Genomic DNA, 25,602 nt, shown 5'->3' with positions numbered 1-25,602 from the left:
AATTAAATACAATATATGTATACATGTCCAAACAGTTGCTTTGCTGTACAAAAAGAATTGGACTTTGAAATAGTGTACAATTAGCCTGTGAAGGAAATCCAAAATGCAGGTGGACAAAATTAGAGGGATTGGGAATTCTATGTAGTGGATCATAGTCATCTCCTAAAGTTCTTTTGCTGGGTGTAGCTGGTTCAGTTCATTACTGCTCTATTGGAACTGAATTGGTTCATCTCATTGTTGAAAATGGCCACATCCATCACAATTGATCATCATATAGTATTGCTGTTGAAATATACAACAATCTCCTGGTCCTACTCATTTCACTCAGCATCAGTTCATGTAAGTCTCTTCAGGCTTTTCTGAAATCATCCTGGGTCAACTCTACTTTTTAAGAAGTTGTTTTCTTCAGTTAATTTTTGTTCTTCCTTTTCCAGTCTGTTGACTGTCTCTTGAATACTTTTCACTTTTATCCCCAGTTTTTCTTATATCTTTCTTATTTAGTTTTTAAAATTATTTTTGAGCCTTTTTAAGATATCTTTTTGGGCTTGAGACCAGTTCATATAATAATATTAACAGCAGTGTCAAAATGCCTACATGCTAAGCCTCAAAGAAGATTATGAATTCTCCTTTTTTTCCTTCCTTCCTCCTCCTTCCCTCCATGACAGGATGGATGAATTAACAATAGATTTTGACTTCACATTATTGTATAGGAACAGGATTTGGGGTTCCTGACAGGGTTGTCACATCATAATATATATAAAAGTTAGGTGTCTTGAATATGAAACCTTTATCACAGAAATTTGTTAAAAACATTTTTCCAGGTGACTATTTCATTTTTAATTTTGACCACATTGTTTATATAAAAATTTTAAAACTTTATGCAGTAAAACTGACCACATTATCATCTTTGATTTCTATTCCTCATTAGGTTATGAAGCTTTCCTCTCTCCATAGTTTTGAAAGTCATTTTAGCCTTCCTAATTTCTTTGACTTGATGTTTTATTATAAATCATAAATCTAGTTTGATTTTATCTTGGTTTATTTGTGGGATTTTTGTCTATACCTACTTTCTATTAGAACCAGTTTTCTCAGTTTTCAGTTTTTGTTGACTAGTGAACTATTATTACTCTAGGAGTTCTGGTTTTTGGGTTTATCAAATATCAGGCTATTATGTTCTTTTAGGTTGTTCACCTAATCTGTTTCATTAATTTACCATTCTATTTTTTAAAATATCAGTACCAAATCATTTTGATGATTGCCACTTTTGTATTATAGTATTCTCCTTTATGAGAAAATGACAACCTTCAATTCAATATTGTATTGAAATCATTGATATTTTTGTAAGAGGGAAATTTGATGTTTTAAAAATTTTTTAAGTGAATTGAATAAATATAATTTAAGTAAAATGAAGTACTTAATCATCTTTAAATTTTATTTTTAATTACATAGAGAGTATTTTGACATATGTTAAAAACAATTCCATGTTACTGAGTATCTGAGAACATTAGCACCTTTAGATCATTGTCATTTGGATAGAGTTTTCATGAAAGCCAGGTAGTTTCTGGATTATTTAGTGTTTAAAGTTGTAAGATAAATCACACCTTTATCTCAGAATCAAAGAATTTTAGATTTGGAAAGCACCCCAACAACTCTCTAATCCCCACTATTATATACCTTATAAGTAATCCTTCAGACTCTAATTAAAAACTTCAGAGGAGTAGGGATCCACCACCTCTGAGATAGCCCTTTATGTTTTTGGATAGCTACATTGGAAAGTTTTTTGATATTTAAAAGCCTGAATTTGTTTCTTTGCAAGTTCCACCCATTGCTGCTTATTCTGCCTCTGAGGCCAAAGATAACAAATTTAATTCCTCTTCTACATAACAATCATTTAGATACTTGATCTGTCTAGTCTTCCCTGAATCTTCTTTTAAATAAACATGCCTAGATTCTTCAATTGATCCTTACGCCATGCACTTAAAGCACTTTATCCAATTGGTTGCCTGGTCAATACCCTTCTTAAACTGTGGTACTCAGAGCTGAACACAGTATTCCAAATAAGGAGTCTCAGAAGGACAGAATTGTATGGGATTGCCACTTGTCTAATCCTGAAAGTTTTACTCAATTTAATGCAGCTCAGTTTTTGCATTAATTTTTTTTGGCTGGTTCATTGTATCGATTGATTCATATTAAGCCTGACATATTAAAAGCTTCAGAATTCCTATTTAACCATTCCTTCCCTATCTTGGCTCATTCTAAACCTTAACATTCTTGAACATTTTACTGAAATGTGCCATACTGCAGTGGCAAAAAGGGAAGGAATTATTCCTGAAAGATAACTGCCACATTGGGGTAGCAGAGAAGGAAAATTGATGCCAGTGGAAAACAGCATAGCTATGTGGGATGTCCACTTGAATAAAGACCCCCCAAGTCACTCTATGTTCACATTTTATAGAGATTTTTAGACAAAACTAATGTGCCATCCATAGGAGACTACTTGCTCTTTACTTCACCATTGTTGCAAGGCAGTGGGGTAGCCTGGACCATTGAAATGGGGGTATTCTCAGAATTGCCTAACAGGTAATGAAAAATAAGGGACAGGAAACCAGAGTTATTTTATGGTTTCTATCAAACTGCATTTGACTGACTCACATACATATATTCATTCTCTTTTATCTGGTCTTGACTCTGTCTTTTGTACACTTCTTTTGAAAATCTCAATTGGTCGATGAGTTCCTTCTGTATCCAAGCTTGTTTCTTTAGACATATATTTTCTTCACTGGAATTGTTTATATGTTTCCATTTATGTCTTTAGAATTTCATTTTTGAGCTTGTCAGCCTTCCTGGGTTAACTTTCTTTTTAAAATAATTTTATTTTATTCTAGTTGTACGTGTACTTTCATTTTTTAAAATACACATTTCTTGATGAATTATGTTGGGGGAGAAAAATCAGAACAAAAAGGAAAAACCATGAGAGAAAAAAAATAGAAGAGAAAGGAAAAAAAGTGAATATAGCATGTGTTGATTTACCTTCATTCTTTATAGTTCTCTTTCTGGATGCAGATGGTGTTCTCTATCCAAAGTTTATTGGGACTGCCTTGCAGCACTGATTTGCTGAGAAGAATCAAGTCTGTCATAGGTGGTCATTTCACAATGCTGTATTGTCTATATTATATTGCTAGTTCTCCTTGTTTCACTCAGCATCAGTTCCTGTGAATCTTTTCAGGTCTTTCTAAAATCAGTTTGTTCATTGTTTTTTATAGAATAATAATATTATATTACTTTCATATATCATAACTTAATTCAGCCATTCCCCAATTGATGGGCATTCAGTTCTTTACTAGAGAGAAGAAAGGAGAGGGAGGGGGGAGGAGGGAAAGGGGGAGAGAGAGAAAATTATGCTCCAATTACACCAAATGTTTGGATCATTGACATCATATATTATATAATGTATGATTGATAGACTTGTGATCTGTTTCCCAAACTCCTCATCTATTTCCTCTTTCTGTCTAGGTGCTCTGACAAAATCACTTTTCCCCTCCCTTTGATGACCTTTCCTCCACGTACTTTACCACTGTGTTTCTCTACTCTGATTCCTGGATTTTGTTATATTGAGTAAACCTTCTTAATATATAATGCCAATCATCACTCTTTCTCCATTCTTTTATTGATACTATTTCTTTCAAATAAAGTATAACTATCTAGAATCATATTCTAATCGTTTTATCTCACCAAGTCTCAATGAAATCTTAAAAGACCAAATTTGCCTCTTTGCATTAGAACTTCAACTTATAACTCTAATTTAGGATATTTATATATAGACATTTAAGGCCATGGGATTTGATTACTGTTTTCTTGGATTTTGTTTTCTGTGAATTTCTGGGTGTCTTACCTGAATTCTTTCTTGTTGGTGGCTGCTTTCTATATAGATCATGGATTTTCACAGTATCTATCATTGTCAATCTTTTTTTTCTCCCCCCCTGTTTTTAAGTTTAAAGCCCTCTTGATTTGATTTGTAAGACAATTGGCTAATTCATTCTTACCAACCATTGTTAGGTGTATTCCATCTCTGGCCAAGATCCTGTCATGTCTATATTGTGAGACATAGTCCAGAAACTAAAATAACATCCTAAGACACTGACATCTTAATCAGTTACTCACTTTCCAAGTCAGTTTTTCACTTTTACAGTTCTTTCCTTCAACTATGAAAAAAACAACCTGTGTCCCTATTGTCATCACTTTCTTGTCCAAAATACATAATTGTTGGCAATATGTTTAGATTCCTTCTGGAAGTATTATTTGTGTTAGTGTGAAATGAATGTTTTTAACATTTAAATAAGTCATGGAAGATTTTTTTTTATGACTTGGTTTTGTGCCCTGAGGAGACAACAGACATCCTGACCAATAAATAGCTCCCTCATTATGCCTGAACAAGGAATTTCTAATTCCTCTCTCTCTCTCCCTCCTTCTCTCCCTCTCTCTCTTCCTCTCTCCCTTCTTCTTTTCCTCCCTACCTCTCTTCTCCTCTCCCTTCACTTCCTCCTTTTCCTTCCTTCCTTCTCTTCCTTCTGGAACTAATACCTGGCTGTGAAGGGCTGAAACTTTTGAGTCAATGCTCTGGGGTTGAACAATGGAGCACTTGAGGCTAATTACTGATTGGACAATATCTATAAGAATATGCTTGGAAAATGACCCTTTCCACTATCCTGTGCTGACCCAGTTGTTTGGTGTATACAGAGAATTGCGGGAGGGACTAAGAGGTGCAGGGAGACTATGCCAGGGCTACTTCTGTGAGAGAACGGAGGGAGTGAGGTTGCAAAGATCCTACACATCCACTCTCTTCACTTCTACCACTATAGACCAAGAATAAAGATTTTTGCTTATCCTGACTCCGGCTGATTCTGAGGTGTCCAGGATGCTAACACAGTGGCCACACCTGGCCTTGGAGATTTTTCTCTAAATTTCCTTTACTCTTTTCTCCCAGTAGTTAATGTCTGACCTATTTCAGTATTCCGAATCTTTCAAGTCACTTACATGGTTTCATTCTCCTTATTTGACTGAGATCCTTTTCTCTTTTGTTCTGTGTTTCATCCATAGTAAGCAAAGTAGAAGTAAGATTATTTGTTGTCAATACTTTTACCCAATTTCAGCACAAAATTTTAAATCTAGAAAGTACTCATTGTAGATGAAGAAACTTGAGACCCCATAGAAGTTGTACTTTATTCTTTGCTAGTTAAGTGGCAGGAATAAGAGTAGAACTTGAGTTTCCCAACTCTTAGTCCTATATTTTATAGATTATGGAGTTAGATGAAGGATCCTGATATGAAAAAGTATGAGTTATCCCTTTATTATTGTTGTTAATATGCATAGAAAATATTCTTATTGCCTCAACTGTTTGCTTTAATGTTTTACATTCAATTTAACATTAGTGGTCTAGTTTTGCTTGTTAGTTAACAACATAATATTACATAGTCAAAGCTTTCAAATGGAAGATGAACCAGGAATACTTGGCAGACACTAGTTAACAAAAGTTATTCATTTAAAATTTTTGTTTAGTCATTTCAGTCAAGTCTAACTCTTCATGACCTATAAAGTAGTTTTCTTGGCAAAGATACTGGAGTAATTTGCCATTTCCTTTTCTAGATCATTATACAGAAGAGGAAACTGAGATAAACAGGGTTAAGTGACTTGCCCAGGATCACACATGTAGTACATGTCAGAGGCTGATTTGAACTCAGAAAAATGAATCTTCCTGGGTTTCAGCCCTGGCACTAGGTGCCATCTAGTTGTCCCCAATTAACATTCCTTGAATAGAAATCCTCATGGTTCATCATGTTAAGATAAGTCTCCTTTGACTTATTCCCTTACAAAGTCTTGGAGTAGTATTAGCAACACTATTCATCTGTTGAACAATGTAAATCTAAAAGTCATTTTTGAAGACACACATACACACACATAGACACACAGAGACAGAGAGAGATACACACACAGAGGAAAAATCAGAAGAATTTGTATTGCTTGGTAATATAGAGTTGTTCTAGGTATAATTGGGTAGAAGGTAGATTTAGGTTCAGTGTTTCGAATAAATTGTCAGCAAATTAGTGATGCCAGAAGTGGAATGGGTATCTTGGAAGTTAATGGCTTCCCTTTGAGTGGAGACTTTCAAGTACAGGCTGAATTATTCTTTTTCAGGAATTTTGTAAATTATTTCTATTCAGGTACAGTTTGATCTTGGTGACTTCTGAGGTCCTTTACAACTCTCAGATTCTGTGAATAAAGGAATTGATTATGTCAATCCCAGCTCTTATAGTCATGTTTGCAAAGGCAGTAAGAAATATAATCTTTTAAAAAATCTTTGTTTTATTAATTTTATAATTTTAACTTTTTTTGACAGTACATATGCATAGGTAATTTTTTACATTATCCCTTCTACTCCCTCCTGTTCTGAATTTTCCCCTCCTTCCCTCCACCCCCTCCCCTAGATGGCAGGCATTCCCATACATATTAAATATGTTATAGTATATTCTAGGTACAATATATGTGTGCAAAACCGAATTTTTTTTGTTTTGTTGTTGTTGCTGCAAAGGAAGAATTGGATTTGGAAGGTAAACATAACCTGGGAAAAAAACAAAAAATGCAAACAGTTTACACTCATTTCCCGATGTTCTTTCTCTGGGTGTAGCTGATTCTGTCCATCATTGATCAATTGGAATTGGATTAGATCTTTTCTATGTTGAAGATATCCACTTCCATCAGAATACATCCTCATACAGTATCATTGTTGAAGTGTATAATATACTCCTAGTTATGCTCATTTCACTCAGCATCAGTTGATGTAAGTCTCTCCAAGCCTCTCTGTATTCATCCTATTGGTCATTTCTTACAGAACAATAATATTCCATAACATTCACATACCATAATTTACTCAACCATTCTCCAATTGATGAGCATCCATTCATTTTCCAGTTTCTAGCCACTACGAAAAGGGCTGCCACAAACATTTTGGCACATACAGGTCCCTTTCCCTTCTTTAGTATTTCCTTGGGATATAAGCCCAGTAGTAGCACTGCTGGATCAAAAGGTATGCATAGTTTGATAACTTTTTGGGCATAATTCCAAATTGCTCTCCAGAATGGTTGGATTCTTTCACAACTCCACCAACAAGGCATCAGTGTCCCAGTTTTCCCATATCCCCTCCAACATTTATCATTATTTGTTCCTGTCATTTTAGCTAATCTGACAGGTGTGTAGTGGTATCTCAGAGTTGTCTTAATTTGCATTTCTCTGATCAGTAGTGATTTGGAACACTTTCATATGAGTGGAAATAGTTTCAATTTCATCATCTGAGAATTGTCTGTTCATATCCTTTGACCATTTTTCAATTGGAGAATGGCTTGGTTTCTTATAAATTAAAGTCAATTCTCTGTATATTTTGGAGATGAGACCTTTATCAGAACCTTCAACTGTAAAAATATTTTCCCAGTTTGTTGCTTCCCTTCTAATCTTGTTTGCATTAGTTTTGTTTGTACAAAGGCTTTTTAATTTGATGTAATCAAAAGTTTCCATTTTGTGATCAATAATGATCTCTAGTTCTCCTTTGGTCACAAATTCCTTCCTCCTCCACAAGTCTGAGAGGTAAACTATCCTATGTTCTTCTAATTTATTTATGATCTCTTTGTGCCTAAATCGTGGACCCATTTTGATCTTATCTTAGTATGTGGTGTTAAGTGTGGGTCCATGCCTAGTTTCTGCCATACTAATTTCCAGTTTTCTCAGCAGTTTTTGTCAAATAATGAATTCTTATTCCAGAAGTTGGGATCTTTGGGTTTGTTAAACACTAGATGGCTATTTTTATTCACTATCTTATCCTGTGAACCTAACCTATTCCACTGTCTATAAGAAATATAATCTTAAGGAACATTTGATTATCTTTACTTTAGGGCTCCTGACGAGCATAGGCAGACAATAAAGTTAAATGAAATTTATTTGCTACCATTTATTACCAAGGATAAAAGAAAACAGAAGAGAATTGTATAAAGAACTTGTCAGGATCCTTCAAATGAAATAATACTTTGATATCTGATAACATTGGTGCAAAGATAGACAATAGGGAGAATGGCAAAAACTGTCAGAAAATATTATTTGGGATTGTAGAGAGCCACAACACTGGAGAAGTATACTTGAAACAATGTGTTAACTCAGAGGAACTGATGAGACAATAGTTTACATATATACTTAGTACTTAGCATGGTGATGCAATGGTTGTCTAAGTTCATACATAATCAATGTGCTGTAATGATGTAATTATAAGATATATGAGTCAACAAGGACTGGAAGAAAGACATTCCATCTCCCATCATCCTGGTGGCTCTCCTGCTTTCTGCATTCCTCCACTAATTCCAAGGCCCATCTGAAGAATCCCTAGAAAACTAGCCCTGCCCTAGGTGAAGGAGATGAACTGTGAAGGAGATAATAAAGACTTTGGACTTTATTCCTGACTATTCTTGTGGTCATTATTCTGTTGAAACCAAGGCCCATTCGAGGACCTCCAGAAAGCTAACTAGAACATTACATGGGATTAAGAATTTAATTTCATTTTGCAAATATTTATTAAGTAAAATAGGCCAAGGGGTACATAGTAGAATTCATAATAATTCCTTGTTAAATTGAATTACTTGGAATTTTTGGTTACATATACTTTTTTCTTAATAATATTTTATTTTTTTAACAATTAGTATTTTATTTTTTCATGTAAATATAATTTTTAACATTATTTTTTTTAATTTTGAATTACAAATTTTATCCCTCTCCTCTGTCTAAGATGATAAGCAAGTTGATATAGATTAGATATATGTAATTATGTAATGTCTTTCATAGCATGATTAATATGGAAATAAATCATGCTATGAAAGAAGAAAGAGAACAAAAGGAAAAAAAAACAAAAAAAATTATATGCTTTAATATGCAGTCAGCCTCTTGATTCTCTGGATATGGATAGCATTTTCCATCATGAGTTTTTTGGAATTGTTTTAGATCATTGTATTGCTGAGAAAAACTAAGTCATAGTTGATCATCTCTCAATATTGCTGTTATTATGTACAGTGTTCTCTTGGTTCAGCATTAGTTCATCTAAGTCTTTCCATGTTTTTCTAAAGTCAGTCTGCTCATCATTTCTTATGGCACAGTTACTAGTATTCCATTACATTCATATACAACTACTTAATGCAGAATTTTTTAAAGGTTGTATCTGTTAGGATTACAAGGTTAGAACTCAGGTTGTCTGGACAGTTCTCTGGTTCAGAATTCACACCTTTAGTTCCTGCCTTTAGGGGGAGTTTACACCTTTGAACTTCTGAAAAGGAGTTTACACAGCCTTTAAAAGGAGCAAGTTCATTGGTTGAAGTAATTTTCCCACAAGCCCCTGAGTTGTCACTACAATCTCTGCTAGGATAAAAGAGGAGGGCAGGAGGGCAAGGAGTTAGTCTACTCTGGGACAGAATTGGGACAGCAGTCTGGAGGAAGAAGAGTCTGGGTGATAGATAATAGAGTGAGTTGAGACGGCAGTCCTCAAGGACAACTTAGAGACAACCGGACCTTTACAATTCTGGACCTTGACATTTTGGCATCCACAACATGGGGCACGCACCCACGACCCTGAGATTAAGAGTCTTATGCTCTACCTACTGAGCTAGCTGGGCTACCTCACAGAGTACATGAGCGAAGTAATTCAGGTAAAGCCCTTAGGTAATCTTTAAGTGTTTCCAGACATCCATAGCCCTAACACGTTAAATGTTACTATTATTGTTATTGCTCCATGGCACTGTCCGGCAAGTCAGAGCAGCCCAACTTCTTGGGCCGCTCCCGGGTTCTGAGACAGCAAATACGGCCCAACCCGCCTCCCCCATTGGGCCAGGCCCCCCTGGGGAAGGTGAGCCCCTGGCCCAGACCCTCCTCCCTCCAGGTTGCTGCCCCCATGGGTCGGTCACCCACCGCTCGTCTCCAGAGGCAGGCGGTCCCTAACAAGGGCTTGTGCTCTGAAAAGAGAGGAGACGGGCCGGAGGAGAGGGAGCGGCCTTTGCTCAATCGGGTACACCTTGGGCCAGAGTCCCTTGGGAGCCCCGGGGAGTGGTCGGCTCAATTCCTCGCTCCTCTTCATGCTTCACTCAGCCTGGCGCCATCTTTGCAAGAGTGAGGACCCCAAGGACTCGGTCCTGGAAGGCAGAGAAGCTGCTGCCGGCAAGTCCACCTTGGATAAGATAAGTCCTTGGAATTCCCCAGTATTTGTGGTGAAAAAGAAATCTGAAAAATGGAGGATGTTAACTGATCTAAGAAGAGTAAGTGAACAGATGGAAACTATGGGAACTCTTCAGCCTGGACTTCCATCTCCTACTCAATTGCCAAGAGAATGGCCTCTATGGGTTATAGACATTAAGGATTGTTTCTATTCTATCCCTCTAGATAAGGAGAATATGAAAAGATTTGCTTTTTCAGTGCCTAGTGTTAATTTGGCTGAGCCTTATAAAAGATATGAATGGACAGTTTTGCCACAGGGAATGAAAAACAGCCCTACTATATGCCAAATGTATGTTGCTGCTGCTCTTGCTCCAGTAAGAAAAGCATTTCCAAAAGTAATATTGTTACATTATATGGATGAAATTTTGGGATGTGCACCTGAGGAACAAATGTTAGAAGCATGTCTACAAAAGACCCTGGAAACTAAAGTACTATAAACTGCATATAGCTACAGAAAAAATTCAAAGACATGCTCCTTTTCAATATTTAGGATATGAAGTATATCCTAAGACACTCCCAGTACAAAAGCTTTCTTTAAGAACAGAGAGGTTGAACACCTTAAATGATTTCCAAAAATTCATAGGAGATATCCAATGGATGCGTCCAGTGTTAGGCTTAACTACCAATCAACTACAACCTCTATATCACATTTTAAGGGGAGACAGTGCTTTAAATTCAGCACACCATCTTACAAAAGAAGCACAAGAGGCTTTGAGAGAAGTTGAACTGGCTTTATCCAATGTGGTTGAAAGAGTCACTCAAAAACCCTTGGAAATATCAGTTTTTGCTACAAAAGAGGCACCCACAGCAGTCCTTCATCAAGGAGACAGTTAGTGATTGAGTGGGTGAACCTCCTAGCACAACCAGAACAAAGCCTTACTCCTTACCCAGTGCTTGTGGCTAGAATTTTATTAAAGGCCACTAAGTGAGCAGTACAATTATCTGGAATAAGACCTCACAAGATATACATCTTTTATACTAATGAACAAGTTAATGTGTGCTGTGAAACCATCCCAGAGTGGCAAATTTTATTGGCCACAGCTCCAAATTTTGCACATGAGTCTCCATTAAAGATAACCCGGCTACTACATAATTGGCGATGGATTTTTGAAGAAAAGGTTTCTAATGTTCCTCTTAAAGGACCAACAATCTTTACAGATGCCTCCAAAGAAAATATTTGTGCTGTATACTCTCATGATTGATAAAGAGAGTAGTCAGGACTCCTTTTCAGTCCACTCAGCAGAATGAATTATTTGCTATCATGCTAGCTCTTACTTATTACCCAGGAAACGTAAATATAATTACTGATTCAGCCTATTCAGTAGGTGTAGTACAAAGAATCGCTACAGCCCAAATAAAATTTGCAGCCTCTAATAGTTATCAGCTCTTTAAGGAACTTCAAGAGCAAGTGAGAAAGCATCCAGGCAAGATTTATATCTTGCATGTCCACTCACATAGTGGACTTCCAGGTCCTATTTTTGATGGAAATTCAAAGGCAGATAGCCTTTTAACTATGTTAGCCAGTACTGCTTTATTTCAGGAAGCACAAGAATCTCATTTTAAATATCATCAGGCTGCTTGAGCTTTACGTTTACAATTTGGAATAACAAGAGAGGAAGCTAGGAGCATAGTTAAAAAGCTGTACAGCTTGCCTTCCTTTCCACTCTCCTACACTTCCTCTAGGGAAGAATCCTCGTGGTTTGAGACCCAATGAAATCTGGCAAATGGATGTGACCCATTATAAATCTTTTGGTCGTCTGTCTTTTATCCACTTTTCAGGATTCACTTTTGCAGTGCCAACGTCAAAAGAGACAGCCCGAGTGGTCACTGAATTCCTTATGCAAGCATTTGCATTTATGGGTGTGCCACAAGAAATAAAAACAAATAATGGACCTGTATATTCTTCTAAACATTTTGCGCACTTTTATATACTACATATATATACATATACTACTATATATACATATATATACTACGCATATATATATAGTATATAGTAGTATACTATATATATATAGTATATATATATAGTATATAGTAGTATACTATATATATAGTATATATATAGTATATAGTAGTATACTATATACTATATATATATATAGTATATAGTAGTATATATAGTATATAGTAGTATATATATAGTATATACAAGAGTACATTTAGAACTGAACTTGGAATGGGCATAGGCAGCAGGGGTTATAAAGACAAACTAACAAGGCAATTCAGAAGTCCATACACCCACAAGTTTGGCAGCTGTGGGAATATTCGGAAGAATCTAGTAAATCCTTTAGAGAAAACTCTGCAACAATCTTTGAATCTGCTGCTTCTTATCAGTATCACACAGGTCTTAGGTTAAAAGTCAATAAACAATACTTAAAGGTGATTCAGCCACATAGTTAGGTTTAAACAGTGCAATAAATTTTTTCCTTGTAATTCCTACAATTGCATATTTCATTTGCTGTTTCTTAATATATGCTTTTGAATTAAATTTGAAGATAATGGGTATGACAAACATCAGTACCATAGGGAAAATTGAAATCGACCATATTGCAGCAGATGGGAAATTGATCACTAATAGGAAAATCATTTCAGAATCATCTTTCTACAATCAAATGAGATACTTAGAGCAAATGCTATTATCAATTCCATACTAAAAAAAAGAAACATGAAAAATATATATTTTGATATAAAGTATTTGTGACAAATTTTGAAGGTAGTGGAAGATTAGGAGGAGTATTGCTTCACAAAATAATGGGAAACAATTTAGGGAAAAATGAGCGGGCAGAGACTCATTTCTGTGAGATCCATTAAAACTGTGTTGTTACAAGGGCATTTATTAGTAAAACTGGAAGGATATGTAAAATGGTAATATATTGTCATAATTGATAGCAAGAGAATGATAGCATCATCTGTAACATTTCTCTTGCCTAGGTGAAATATCCCAATCCTTATATGATATGGTGTTCAGTCCTGGCTTGGTCTAATTGTTTTGTTAGTGTCTGTCCACTCCAGTGCATTAGTTTTCCTGGTCAGCTTATAGCACTTTTAGATTTCAGATTCAACTGGGTGCTTTTCTCTCACTTGATTCTAAACCCTCTCTTGTTAGGAGTCCATCCTCATTGGGATTCAACTGAATTTGTGTACTGGACCACTTTAGGAACTAATCTGTAATGTGAGGAATTAGCAGTGGGTTGGATTTGACTAAATGCAAACAGAAGTCTACCATGGGGAAAATGTTTTATTTTCAGTAAGTTTTAAATGTTACATTTGGTTTTTACATTACTTATATCTACCAGTGTATCTTGAAAGACTTATATTACAGTCCATAATTTTGTAGGCTTTGAGAAGATCATCAAAAGTTTTATGGTACTATATCTGCCTTATAGTTTCCTAAAAAGTTCTTGATCATTTAAAAATTGATTTACATTCTGCTGCTTCACTTAAACGTCATGTTTCATTTTCAGCTCATTCTAAATGTTTTCTTTCATCACTTCCATTATTTAAATCATAAACATCTCTTGTTTGATTTGATATTGAAATTTCTTTTTTTCAAATGAAGAAAACCAGTAGTATTTTGAATCTACTTTGAATCATTGCCCATGTGCTGTGGCAGTAAGAAAACTTGGAGGTCTAATAAGTGGTTGTCTTAGTAGTATTTTTCTTTCCTGGACTCAGTTATTTTCTTTTTAGGTTAATGTCTTTTTTAATGTAGCTTTCCCTCCTCCCTTCTATTGCTGAGGAAACACACATTCACACACACATAAAGGCTGAATATTTTCCATTGTCTGTGGAATAAAGTATAAATTATATTTGGTTTTTAAATGTCTGTATAACCTAGCTTCAGTTCATATGCTTCCTATCCTCTATGTTGATTGGAGGTACAAATCTCAACTTGACTATGGTAGGTAAGGACTTTCTTCTACCTGGGTAAATAGGAATCAGGCCCAGGAGTCCTAGTTGTTGTTCTGGTCACCATCTGTATTTAGGGGAAAGCTATATAAGGGGAATTCCCTTTCACTGAGGGACAGAGTTCAGGACTTCAGTCTCTTTTTGGAACTCTTGCCCATGAATGTATGGGTTGAGAGGATCCTAGTTCCAGTCCTGGTTAGTGACTTAAGAGATTAGATGGGGAAAAAAAAATCCAACTTCTTTTCCTTCCATTGCAGCACTGAGTTTAGTGACCCAGCCTTTGATTTCTCAGAGAAGAAAAATTTCATAGCGAATTAAAATTATGTCATGAGTCAGAGTAATCAAATAGACCCAAGTTACAAAACATTTTGTGTTTTTGTGTGTGTATGTGTGCAAATATATCTCAATGTGTACATATATATCTATATATCTATACTTGTATTTAAATATGTAAGTATATATATGTGTATATATATATATATATGTATATATAAATCAGTATCTACATATTGCTATCTTTATCTCTGTACCTAATCCTAATTTTTTTCCCTCATTAGAATGTAAGCTTCAAGTGGAGTTATTGTTTTATTCTTTCTGCTTGTATCTGTACTAGGGGTTTGATTATGAAGGGATTTAAACCACAAAGAGGATTTTATTTTATTTTTTATTTTTTTCTTTCTGAGGCAATTGGGGTTAAGTGACTTAACTAGGGTCACACAGTTAGGAAGTATTAAGTGTCTGACTCTGGATTTGTACTGGGGTCCTTCTGACTTTGGGGCTGGCACTCTATCCACTGCACCATCTAGCTGCCCCCACAAACAGGATTTTAAATTCGATTCTGGAGGTGATAGGGAGCTTAGCATAATGGCTGGCAGATAGTAGGCATTTAATACAAAATGGTTGATTAATTGAAGTAATCCTTGATATTTTTGCTGAACAAAAACTGGCAATCTGTTGAATGATCATTTTGTTCTCCCTAAATCATAGGAACTGATAATGGCATATGTTGAAATTAATGTATCTGTTTGATTAATAGTCTAAAAGAAGCAACACATCACAAATGAAGAACCAGAAGCATTAACCTACTCATTTTTTTTCAAACAGAATAGAATTCATATGCTTTTAGAACTAGAGGAGTAAATTTTAGTTTCTGAATATAAATGTTAATTCATCATGTATAACAAAATGATTGACTTGATCAGATGCAGTAAGATTTAATCATTGATACCAAGAATTATAAATTATAAAGTATAAAAAACTATAGAAAATAGGATTAGAAGCAATAATTGCTACAACTGATAGAAGTGTATTAATATTGAAAGTTACATTATACGATTTAATATATATATGTCATATATATATATTAAACAATTCCAATTTGCGCAAAGCAAGGACTTCATCTGAAATTGAAGAACAGAGGTCTGTGACAGTTCCCTGTATCTCACACTTAATCATGCAATGAGTTTATATATATAACAATTAATTTCACTCAATAAATCTGATGGCAAAAATTCATCAAATTCACTTTCATATTCATATTTGTGAGACATTAAATATTTCATTAAATTTATATTCAAACTAAAATGCTTTCCATGAGATAAATATATTTGTGTACTATTTAAAAATTTAAAAACTAGAAGACATAATTTTACATATGAAGATTAGAGAAGATTCTGTGATATGTGAAATCATGGAATAACATCAATTAAGATAAAAAACACAAGTATATTCTCATTAAAGGTACTTGTCTGTGTCATGATGCATTTATTCTGTGTCAAATACCCCTGAAGTGTCTAGCAGCTTGAGACTTTCCCTGGGACAAAGTGCCAGGTACTTTGGTGTTCTGTAATCCTAGAACTATATGATCTATAAGCTAACAACAGTGTGTTTCCTTTGTCATCAGAGAACATAATTTAGTCAAAACAAAAACATTTATTAAAATGGCATAGTATCATTAAGTAGCAGGGAGATATCTCCCTTCTTAACTTTGGGTGTATTCTCTCACATCTGGCATCAGTGAGAAGAGTGGATGTACATAGAATTAACGAGTAGAGAGGCACCCACATAGCAAACACATAATGGCCTAGGCATATACCAGGAGGGGCAATTTACTCAAATCACTGATTACTCTTATTACCTCCACTGTCTCATATACTCCACTGTATATTATTTCACTGTTTATTGCTAGATGTGACTCTAAGTGGTGGTGTTTTATTGCTTGACTGTAACCACTACCACTTCCAGTTCAAGCTTAATTAACAGCTTGACCAAAGATTCTGTGAAATACTTTCAAAAAGAGCCAGAGTCCATACAGTAGACCCAACAGGAACTTTGGCTCTGAGATTTGTTTCCTGAATAGAATCTAGTTTGAAATGCTAGATTGTCAGTTCCTTTCACTGACCCAATAGGATTGTATCTGTACTCTTTCCAGTGCATCTGTTATAAGATGCCATTTCTGGTGGGAGCATGGTAAGAATTTGTTCTTGCTCCTGGCCCCCACTTTATGCTATACTAGCCCAGACACAAAGAAAAAGGTGAAAAGATAATTTTTAAAAGAGTTTCTTTAAGATCCTTTATAGTTGACTCTTTCACTGTCTCTGAATGAATGAATGACGATTATTAAATGCCTATTATATGCAAAGTGCCGGGTACACAGATACAAGTGAACGAGTCAGCCTCTATACCAGAGTATAAAGAAGGGGAAGAAAATACAAAGAATGGTGGCCAATGAAGTTTGTTTTGAATGGGGAAATTGGAAAGAAGGGTGATTGGAGCAATTGGCAGTAGATTAACATTTAAGGGTATGGTAGTATTGATTGGTTGTTGCTATCATAATTAAATTTGAAAAGCAGGAGTGGGATAGTACTTATCGATACAGCATGGAGTTGGCATGGAATAGATGTTGTGATCCTGAGATTGGATGAGCTAAAGAGAAATGTTTATTAATTAGGGCCAGGGTTACAGTAGTAGAAGTTTCAATTACATAGTGAAGGCTGAAGAGCTGTCAGCATAGCACAGAGATGGCTAGGAAGTGGTGTTGGCTGGAGTTAAAATAGATAGAGCTAACTTGTTTTTTATCTAGGCCACTTGGGGCATGTTTGATACTCTTGTCCATTTATTATAACTTGCTTTGAGCTAGTGGTCAGTGCCTTAGGTGCAAATAGATCAAAGTTTGAGAAGACCACACCCTTACATTTTATTGTCTGATACCTTATCCATACATCCTGTAATTTCATTCACCTAAAAGTTTATTTAGGAATTTTCCTAATCTAATTTACCTCATCACTACATTTGCAAAATTTACAATAGGAAAATGTGTTTACTGATGGAGAGGTTCTGTACATGCTGCTGTTTATGGAAAGCATTGTGTTGATTGCTTAAATTCCCAGAACATTATAGGAACTATAATTTTATTTTTTTTTAATTGTGTTTTATTTTTTCCCCTCAATTGCATGTCAAGATAGTTTTTAGCATTCTTTTTGAAAAATTATTTTTATTTAATAATTTTTTATTTTTCCTAGGTACATGTAAAACTTTAGATTTGCTTTCTAATATCTTTAAGTTCCAGATTTTCTCCCTTCCTTCCCATACCCCCCCATTGAAAAGACCCATGTGAAGTTGTGCAAAACATTTCCATAAAAGTCATGTTGCAAAAGAAAACATAAATCCCTCTCCCCCCCCAACCAAAAAAACCCAAACCTGACACCCTTAAGGAAAAAAAGTTTAAAAAGTATGCTTCAGTCTCTATTCAGACACAATCAGTTCTTTTTTCTGGGTCTGGATAGCATGTTTCATTATAATATATATTATATGTAATATATTATATATATTATAATATAATATAGAATAGTCTTAGATCACTGTATTGCTGAGAATAGCAAAGTTGTTCACAGCTGATCAACCTACAGCTTTGCTATTAATATGTACTCAGTACATTTCACTTTGCTTGAGCTCATGGAGGACTTTCCAAGTTTTTCTGAGAGCATCCTGCTTATCATTTCTTACATAACAATAATGTTCCTTCATAATTTATTAATTGGGGAATGGTTCATTTTCTTATAAATTCAGGTTTTTTTTGTATATTTGAGAAATGAGGTTTTTATCAGGGAAAGCTTTCTGCTTTCCTTCTAATCTTGGTGGCATTGGTTTATTTTTGCAAAAGTTTTTAAATTTCATAATGCTCTCTCTTGTTTGATCATGAAGCTAAAACTTAGTTTTGTACTTTAAGAATTTATATGCTTATACTACTTGGTACATTTATGTTTGGTATTGATATTACTTCATTGTTTATGGTACCTTTTAGTGATAAGTAGTTTCCTTTCTTATCTCTTTTCTTTGGATTCATTTTTGCTTCTGCTGTGTCTGAGATCAGGATTGTTATCCTTGCCTTTTTTTTTTTTTTTTTTTAAACTTCACCCAAAGCATGATATATTTTGCTCCAGCAAAATGTATCTGCTTCAAATGTGTTTCTTGTAAACAACATATTGTAAGATTCTGGTTTTTATTCCATTTGATTGGCTTTTGTTTTGTGGGAGAGTTCATCCCATTCACATTTATAGTTATGATTACTAACTATTTCCTTTCAACCTACTTTCTCCCCTGTTTATGCTTTTCTCTCTTCTTTCACTCTGTTCTTGTATTTTGCTTCTAACCACTGCTTCCCTCAATTGTTCCTCTCTCCTATCAGCTCCTCTCTTCTCTTTCTTTCCCTTCCTTCTACCCTTCTTTTTGCCCTCTCTTCTCACAGCTCCCTCTTGTACTTTTCTTTCTCCTTTTCCTTCCTACTTCCTTGTATGATACGATAATTTCTATACCCATCTGAGTTTGTGTGTTATTCCTTCTCTTAGCCAAATACGATGAGAGTAAGATTCAGACAATGCTTACCCCTTCCCTTCTTTCCCTCTATTGCAAGGGGTCTTACTTTTTCATGTAAAGAAGCCTCCCTCCTTCCTCTTCCAATATGTTCCTTTTTTCACCCCTTAATTACTTTTTGAAATATTGTCACATCAAAGTCAACACCTTCTGTCTTTGTATACTTCTTTTAACTATACCCTAATAGAGATACAGTTCTCAAGAGTTACAAGTATGGTTTTTTCTGTGTGAGGTTGTAAACAATTTAATCTTATTGAATAATATGTTTTTTTTTCCTTCCTGTTTACCTTTTTGAGTCTTATATTTGATCTTATTTTATGCTCAGTTCTTATTTTTTCCATGAGAAAATTTTGGAAGTTCCTTATTTCATTGAATGTCCATCTTTCCTCCCTGAAAGATTATGCTCAGTTTTGGTAGGTAGTTGATTCTTGGTTGTAATCCATTTTCCTTTGCCTTCTGGAATATCATATTCCACATACTTTGATCCTTTAGTGAGAAATTGCTAAGTCCTGTATAATCCTGACTGTGACACTTTGATATTTGAATTGTTCTTTTCTAGATGCTTTTGCAGTATTTTCTCCTTGATCTAATAGTTTTGGAATTTGGCTTTCGTATTTCTTAAGAGTTTTCATTTGGGGATCTCTTTCAGGAATTTGTTGGTAGATTCTTTCAATTATTATTTTACCTTCTGGTTCTAGATACCATGGCAGTTTTAATTGTTAATTTCTTGAAAGCATGTTTGTTATCCATGCTTTTTTGATCATGGCTTTCAGGTAGTCTAGTAATTCTTAAAGTATCTTTTCTGGATCTATTTTCCAGGCCATTTATTTTTCCAATGGGGGTAATTCACATTTTTTTCTATTTTAAAGGGTCTACAGGCACCTTTAAATGAGATTTGTGGCCTAGTTATCTACCCACACACAAAAAACTCCAAGGTGGATGAAGACTATATATTGGCCAGATTATGAAACGTAGTTAGATGAGTAATATATTGAATGTATGTCTTTACTAGTGTTAAGCTTTATAATGAGTAGGGTTCAGAATTAACCAAGAGGAAGAAATTATCCTGGATACAGTTAGTAAATTGTAACTTACTTTAAATGATCTCAAATTTTTGTTTGCTACGAAAATTCACCTTGTTTAATACTAACAATCTCTTACTTATGCCATATAATTAAATCATGGAACACCATGATATGAGCAAGAATTAGAATTGTGATAAAACAATTTAATAAACAAAATATATTTCTGCACTAAATTTTGAATCCTCAGATAAAAAGCATGGACAATCATGTTAACAGAGTTAAATGAAGGGAGATGTCACTTTTCATACAAATGTTCAGGCAAGGCCTCTTGGAGGAAAGGAAAAGAGCATTTTTCACACTTTAGTTATAAAGAATATTCTATTATTATTATTTCTTGATAGATTATTTCATCAGTTTAGTGAATTCCCAGCCTGAATATTCCTTCAATTGATGGAGACTCAGTACTTGTCTGTAATTTCTAATCTTGCAGAGTTGTCTGGGAGCACTGAATAATTACTTGCCTGTAGTAATAAACTTAGTATATGTTAGAGGCAGGAGTCTGACTCCAAAGGAATATCTTTATCACTAAAGCATGCTATCTACATTCTGTTAGATGGTTGAAAATATCCATCTCCCTAAGATTTTGATGCCATCCCATGATCTGTTTTTAAGGAATTTAATCACCATAGAAGATATATTCCAGTATCTTTGGGAGAATGTACAATCCATGAACATTTCTGTATTTTCTATTTTATTATGTATACTTAATAAAGTCAGCATATTTCATTGTATTGTAATTGCTAGTATACTGAAAATGAATATATAAATGATGTTTTAATGTCATCTTTTCCTTTTAGATTATTGAAATGAAGAATTATTGAAATGAAGAAGTAACTGTCAAGATGAACAAATTAAAAGTGTTATCAGAAAAAAGGTATTGTAAGTGCAATTATGAGCTTATGTAATCCATATAAACAGATGTTGTATAAGGAAAACTATTTTGAGGCTGTTTTTTTCCTTTTATATTAAGGATATTTAAAGGAAACATACTACCCTGACTTTAAATGAAAATTATACCTATTCAACATTGTTCTAAGTGAGAATATGTGAATTTAAAAAATTAATAAGAATACTAATAATCTTCATATTTTGCATATATTATATCCCTTTTTCCAAATTTTTTCTTGGATTGCTTTGTGATAAAGATACCATGTAGGTGAAACATTTATTTTATTACATTAGATAATATGAATTTTTGATATTTTGGTAATATGAACAGAAAGATATATGTGTATATATAGTTACATATTAGGCATGGGATTGCTTTGTGAATAAAGAATGTATTTTAAAATCACATTATTTCCCATAATGAAGCTTATTATACTTATGAAATATTTTAATTTCATATACTTGTAAAATTTTCAAATGAAAGAAGAATTTGACTTCACATATTATAAAATTGGTTTTAGATCCAGTTATACCAATTTTGGGGGTATGGCTGCCAAAATAATTAATACAGTCATGTTCTGCCAATTAGTTATTAATTTTGTGTGTAAAACTTATGGGAATCATTAATATCTTTTCACTTAATTTATAATAAAATTTCTAAGTGAACTTTATTAGGAAGAAGGAAATAATACTTTTTTCTAATTTGTTTCAAGTATGAATAAGTGTGTGAAGTTGGTGTATTAAACCAAAACCAGATACTTTTATAGTATAAAATGTTTCTCCTTCCTTTCTATAATTCCACTTGTTCCTTTTGGGCTTTCCAAAGAAACCTTTGGAGGAATTTGAAAGAAAAAATTCTTGGTCTATGTAAGCCTTGTGGAGCCTCTTCTTTGGCACAGTTAGCTGAAGGAGAGATTGTTCCTTAAGAGACTGCCACCCAAGTATCTGTTTGGATAGAGGAAACTAAATTTCTCACTTCAAAATCTTTAACAGCTACAGTAAGAAATACTCTCCAATTTTTTTTCTGAATTGCATTTTTAGAATTTGTATGATATCATGGGAAAAAACCCAAAACATTTCTATATTCTAACTCCAATTGTTTCCTTAAGGCTTGTATTTCTTTAGAGAAGTTTGAAGAAAAACAAAATTCTTGTCTATGTAATCCTTGTGGAGCCTCTTCTTTGGCACACTTAGCTAAAGGAGAGATTTATTCCTTAACAGATTGCTACCCAAGTATGTGGGCAGGGGAATCTAAATTTCTCACTTCAAAATCGAATCTCTTTCTAATTTCTTTTCTGAATTATCTTTTTAGAATCCATGTGATATAATGAAAAGAAGATTAGAATTGGAATTGGGAGATCTAGATTCAAATTGTGCTCTAATATTTGATTAATGACAATGGAAAGATAATTGCTTAATTCCTCTGAGTCTATTTCCATCTTTGTGAAAAGGATTTACACTAGCTCACAGCACTAATATGAATTAAGCTCTTAAAATTTTAGAAAATTCTGCAGAAATGTGAATTATTACTTTAAAATATAATATTATAGAAAAATGGCACAAAATTTGATCAAATGTTATGTTTGACTGGAAAAAGAGGTGGTTTGATTACGAACACTGAGAGATTATCAAGGACAAATCAAATGTTGCCCTAGTATCTGTGAAATATTTTTAAAAAAATGTCACATAATTATGAAAAGCCCTTCAATAATGGAGGATTTATGAAAGGACATGGACAAAACTTACATAGAATGAGAAAGTGTAGCGGGTAGTGTTCACATTAATGTGGTCATTAATCCATAGTGATTATCAGTTAACATATATTTATTTATTTTATTTTTAATATATATATATATATATATGTATATATATACATATATACATATATATTTATTATTTTTATTGAAGTTCTTTATTTTCAAAACATATGCAAGGACAAATTTTCGACATTGACCCTTGGAAAACCTCCAATTTTTCCTCCTTTCCCCCCACCCCCTTCCCTAGATGTCAAGTAATCAATATATGTTAAACATGGTAAAAATATATAACAGATATTTATTGAAACAACTTATATGCCTAGCATGTAAGTGTAAGAGGTACAAAAGCATAAATAAAATGCCTATCATTATACTGGTACATACATAGGAGCTTAAGATTAGTTTAAATTTTGAAAGACATAGCCATTGTCCACAATGAATTTATAAATAATTTGGGAGACAAGGCACATATACATGAAATAATGAAGCTGACAATGTTGTTTAGGCATTTAGAGAATAATGTGAATGTTTATGTGTGTGTGTGTCTATATATAAATATAAATATATATATATATATATATTTCATCTAAGTCTAACTTCTTACTTGGGATCTAGTCCTCTATTGCTAATTTCCCCCTAATTTTTTTCTGTTTCTCTGGTCTATCATCACTTAAATTCTCTTTCCTTATTCTACAATGTATAAAATTTCCATAAAAGTGACAGAAAGTATCATGCTTTAGGTAAGTCAAACCACTGATGCCAACTCTCCATCACCCAGCCCTAGATCCTGACAGATAGGACTCTAAGCCCAAGAGCTCTGAGAAATAATGGTCACAGACCACCGACCCTGTGTTCCACTCTGTCACCATAGCCATCGTCCAGGGAAGCAACTCCAATGGAGATCTGATCTGACTGAGAAGGTGCTTTGGCCCCCCTCCTCAGTGGCCACTACTGAAGATACAAGGAAGAAGGTTCTTACAATTAAAGTTAGTTGTCATTGTCAGTTAATTCAACATCAGAAGTTAATATGGTTGGTTCTGTCAATGGAAATTTAAAAAAATGAAGATGTATTACCTTTAATTTGATATTCCACCTTAAAAACAATGGGACCTTTTTAACTAACTTGAAGCTGAAATTCCCCGGGTGTATTATCTCTTATGCTTAGTAAATGTTCAGTAGTTCATTTGTCAACCCTTTTATACTCTGTTTAGTTCAGTGTACTTAGTATGCTCTTGTAAAGAGTGTTAAATCCTTATTTTTAATCTAATTGGGAATAAATGACAACTGTAGCACTATCTTATCTCCACACAAGTTCAGCATGGTTATTTGTGGGATGGTAGCTATTCAAATCAAGGATATATCCTTGGATGTGTCAGTATTGATAGACATATTAGAAACACATAAAAAAAATTTCCTTCCTCTGTTATCTTCTTGACTCTGCAGTCTGACTTCTAACTTTATTATTCAACTGAAACTGCTTTCTTCAAAGTTACAAGCAGTCTTTTAATACTAAATTTTCTGATCTTTTCTCAGTCCTCATCCTTCTTTTTTTTTTTTTTTTAATTTTATTCATTTTTCCAAATTATCCCCTCCCTCCCTCCACTCCCTCCCCCTGATGGCAGGTAGTCCTCATCCTTCTTGATCGCTACCTTTGACACTGTCAGGCATTCTTCTGAATACTTTCTTCTCTGTAGTTTATATGACACCTGTCTCTTTTGGCTGCCCTTTATCAAACTGCTCTTTTTCAGTCTCCTTTGCTGAATCTTCATCTAGACGATAACTCAGAACCTTGAGTATGTCATGAGACTATGTTTTGGGCCCTTTTTCTCTTCTATACTATTTTATTTGGTGATCTCATCAGCTCCCTTGGATTCAATCATCATCTCTATTATGATGATTCTCAAAAATAATGAATTTTTTCTACTTCTGATTTGAACCCCAAGTTGTATATGGCATCATCAAGATTACAGATATATTAAGAAATTTTCATATTTTCAGTGAAATTTAGAAGGAATTTTTGGCCAGAGTAGAATTTCAGACAAACCTTTTGATTCCTTCTTTCATGAGAAATGATCATATCATATCATTTTTATCATATGGTATTAAAAAATCCGACACCACAAACTTGTTTAGCAGGATATATAAGGGGATATTTGATAATTAGTTTGCCACTCTGAAATCATCATTAGGTATGAGATGTTGAACCCCAAACCAAATCTGTCTGATGTATGGAGGAACCTTTCGATTTTAATGAGTATGCTAACTGGGCACTATTTACTGTTTTTCTTTTACTGTTTTTTACATTTTTAACAAAAATTAATTGACAGGGTAACCTCATTTTTTATGGAGAGACTTATTACTAAATTGTTAGATCAGAGAACTATAGTTTTAGCAAAACATTTGATAAATCTCTCATATTCTTGTGGAAAAGACAGAAAGCTATGGCTAGACAGTATAGTTTGGTAGATTTTGAATTGTTTGGACAGAACTAAAGAGTAGTTATGTATATTTTAGTTTCAGATAGAAAAGAATTCACGAGTAGAGTGCCCTAGGCATCTCTGCTTGATTCCTTTCTGTTTAAATTTTTTAAAAAATCACTGACTTAATAAAGGCATGGATAACATACATACTAGATTTATAGATGACCCCAACCTGGGAGGGATGGCCTCAGTTAGGATCAAGAATAATTTTCACATTTGATTGAATCTAAGACTGTTAAATTTAATAGGAATAAATGTAATGTCATATAGTTAGGCTTTAAACAGTCAGTTTCACAAGTATCAAATGAGGAAGGC

The 25,602-nt window shown here is 34.0% G+C and overlaps 1 protein-coding gene across 7 annotated transcripts in view; it reads left to right on the top strand.

Annotated features, from left to right (window-relative positions):
- Nucleotides 1–25,602, top strand: part of AGTPBP1 (ATP/GTP binding carboxypeptidase 1) — a 192,685-nt gene that overhangs the window by 11,414 nt on the left and 155,669 nt on the right. For 6 of the 7 annotated variants that reach the window (XM_074280197.1, XM_074280199.1, XM_074280194.1 and 3 more), the window contains exon 2: nucleotides 20,960–21,036. In XM_074280197.1, the coding sequence (XP_074136298.1) occupies nucleotides 21,005–21,036 (32 nt within the window). In that variant the 5' untranslated portion in view covers nucleotides 20,960–21,004. Of the gene's footprint in view, nucleotides 1–10,063; nucleotides 10,088–11,210; nucleotides 11,219–20,959; nucleotides 21,037–25,602 lie in introns of all 7 variants that reach the window. The other variant, XM_074280201.1, reaches the window with a different exon arrangement.

The sequence above is a fragment of the Sminthopsis crassicaudata genome, chromosome 1 (genome assembly GCF_048593235.1).
Source record: "Sminthopsis crassicaudata isolate SCR6 chromosome 1, ASM4859323v1, whole genome shotgun sequence".
NCBI classification, from domain to species: domain Eukaryota; kingdom Metazoa; phylum Chordata; class Mammalia; order Dasyuromorphia; family Dasyuridae; genus Sminthopsis; species Sminthopsis crassicaudata.
Note: the sequence above shows the minus strand (reverse complement) of the source record. Positions and strands in the feature narration are given on the sequence as shown.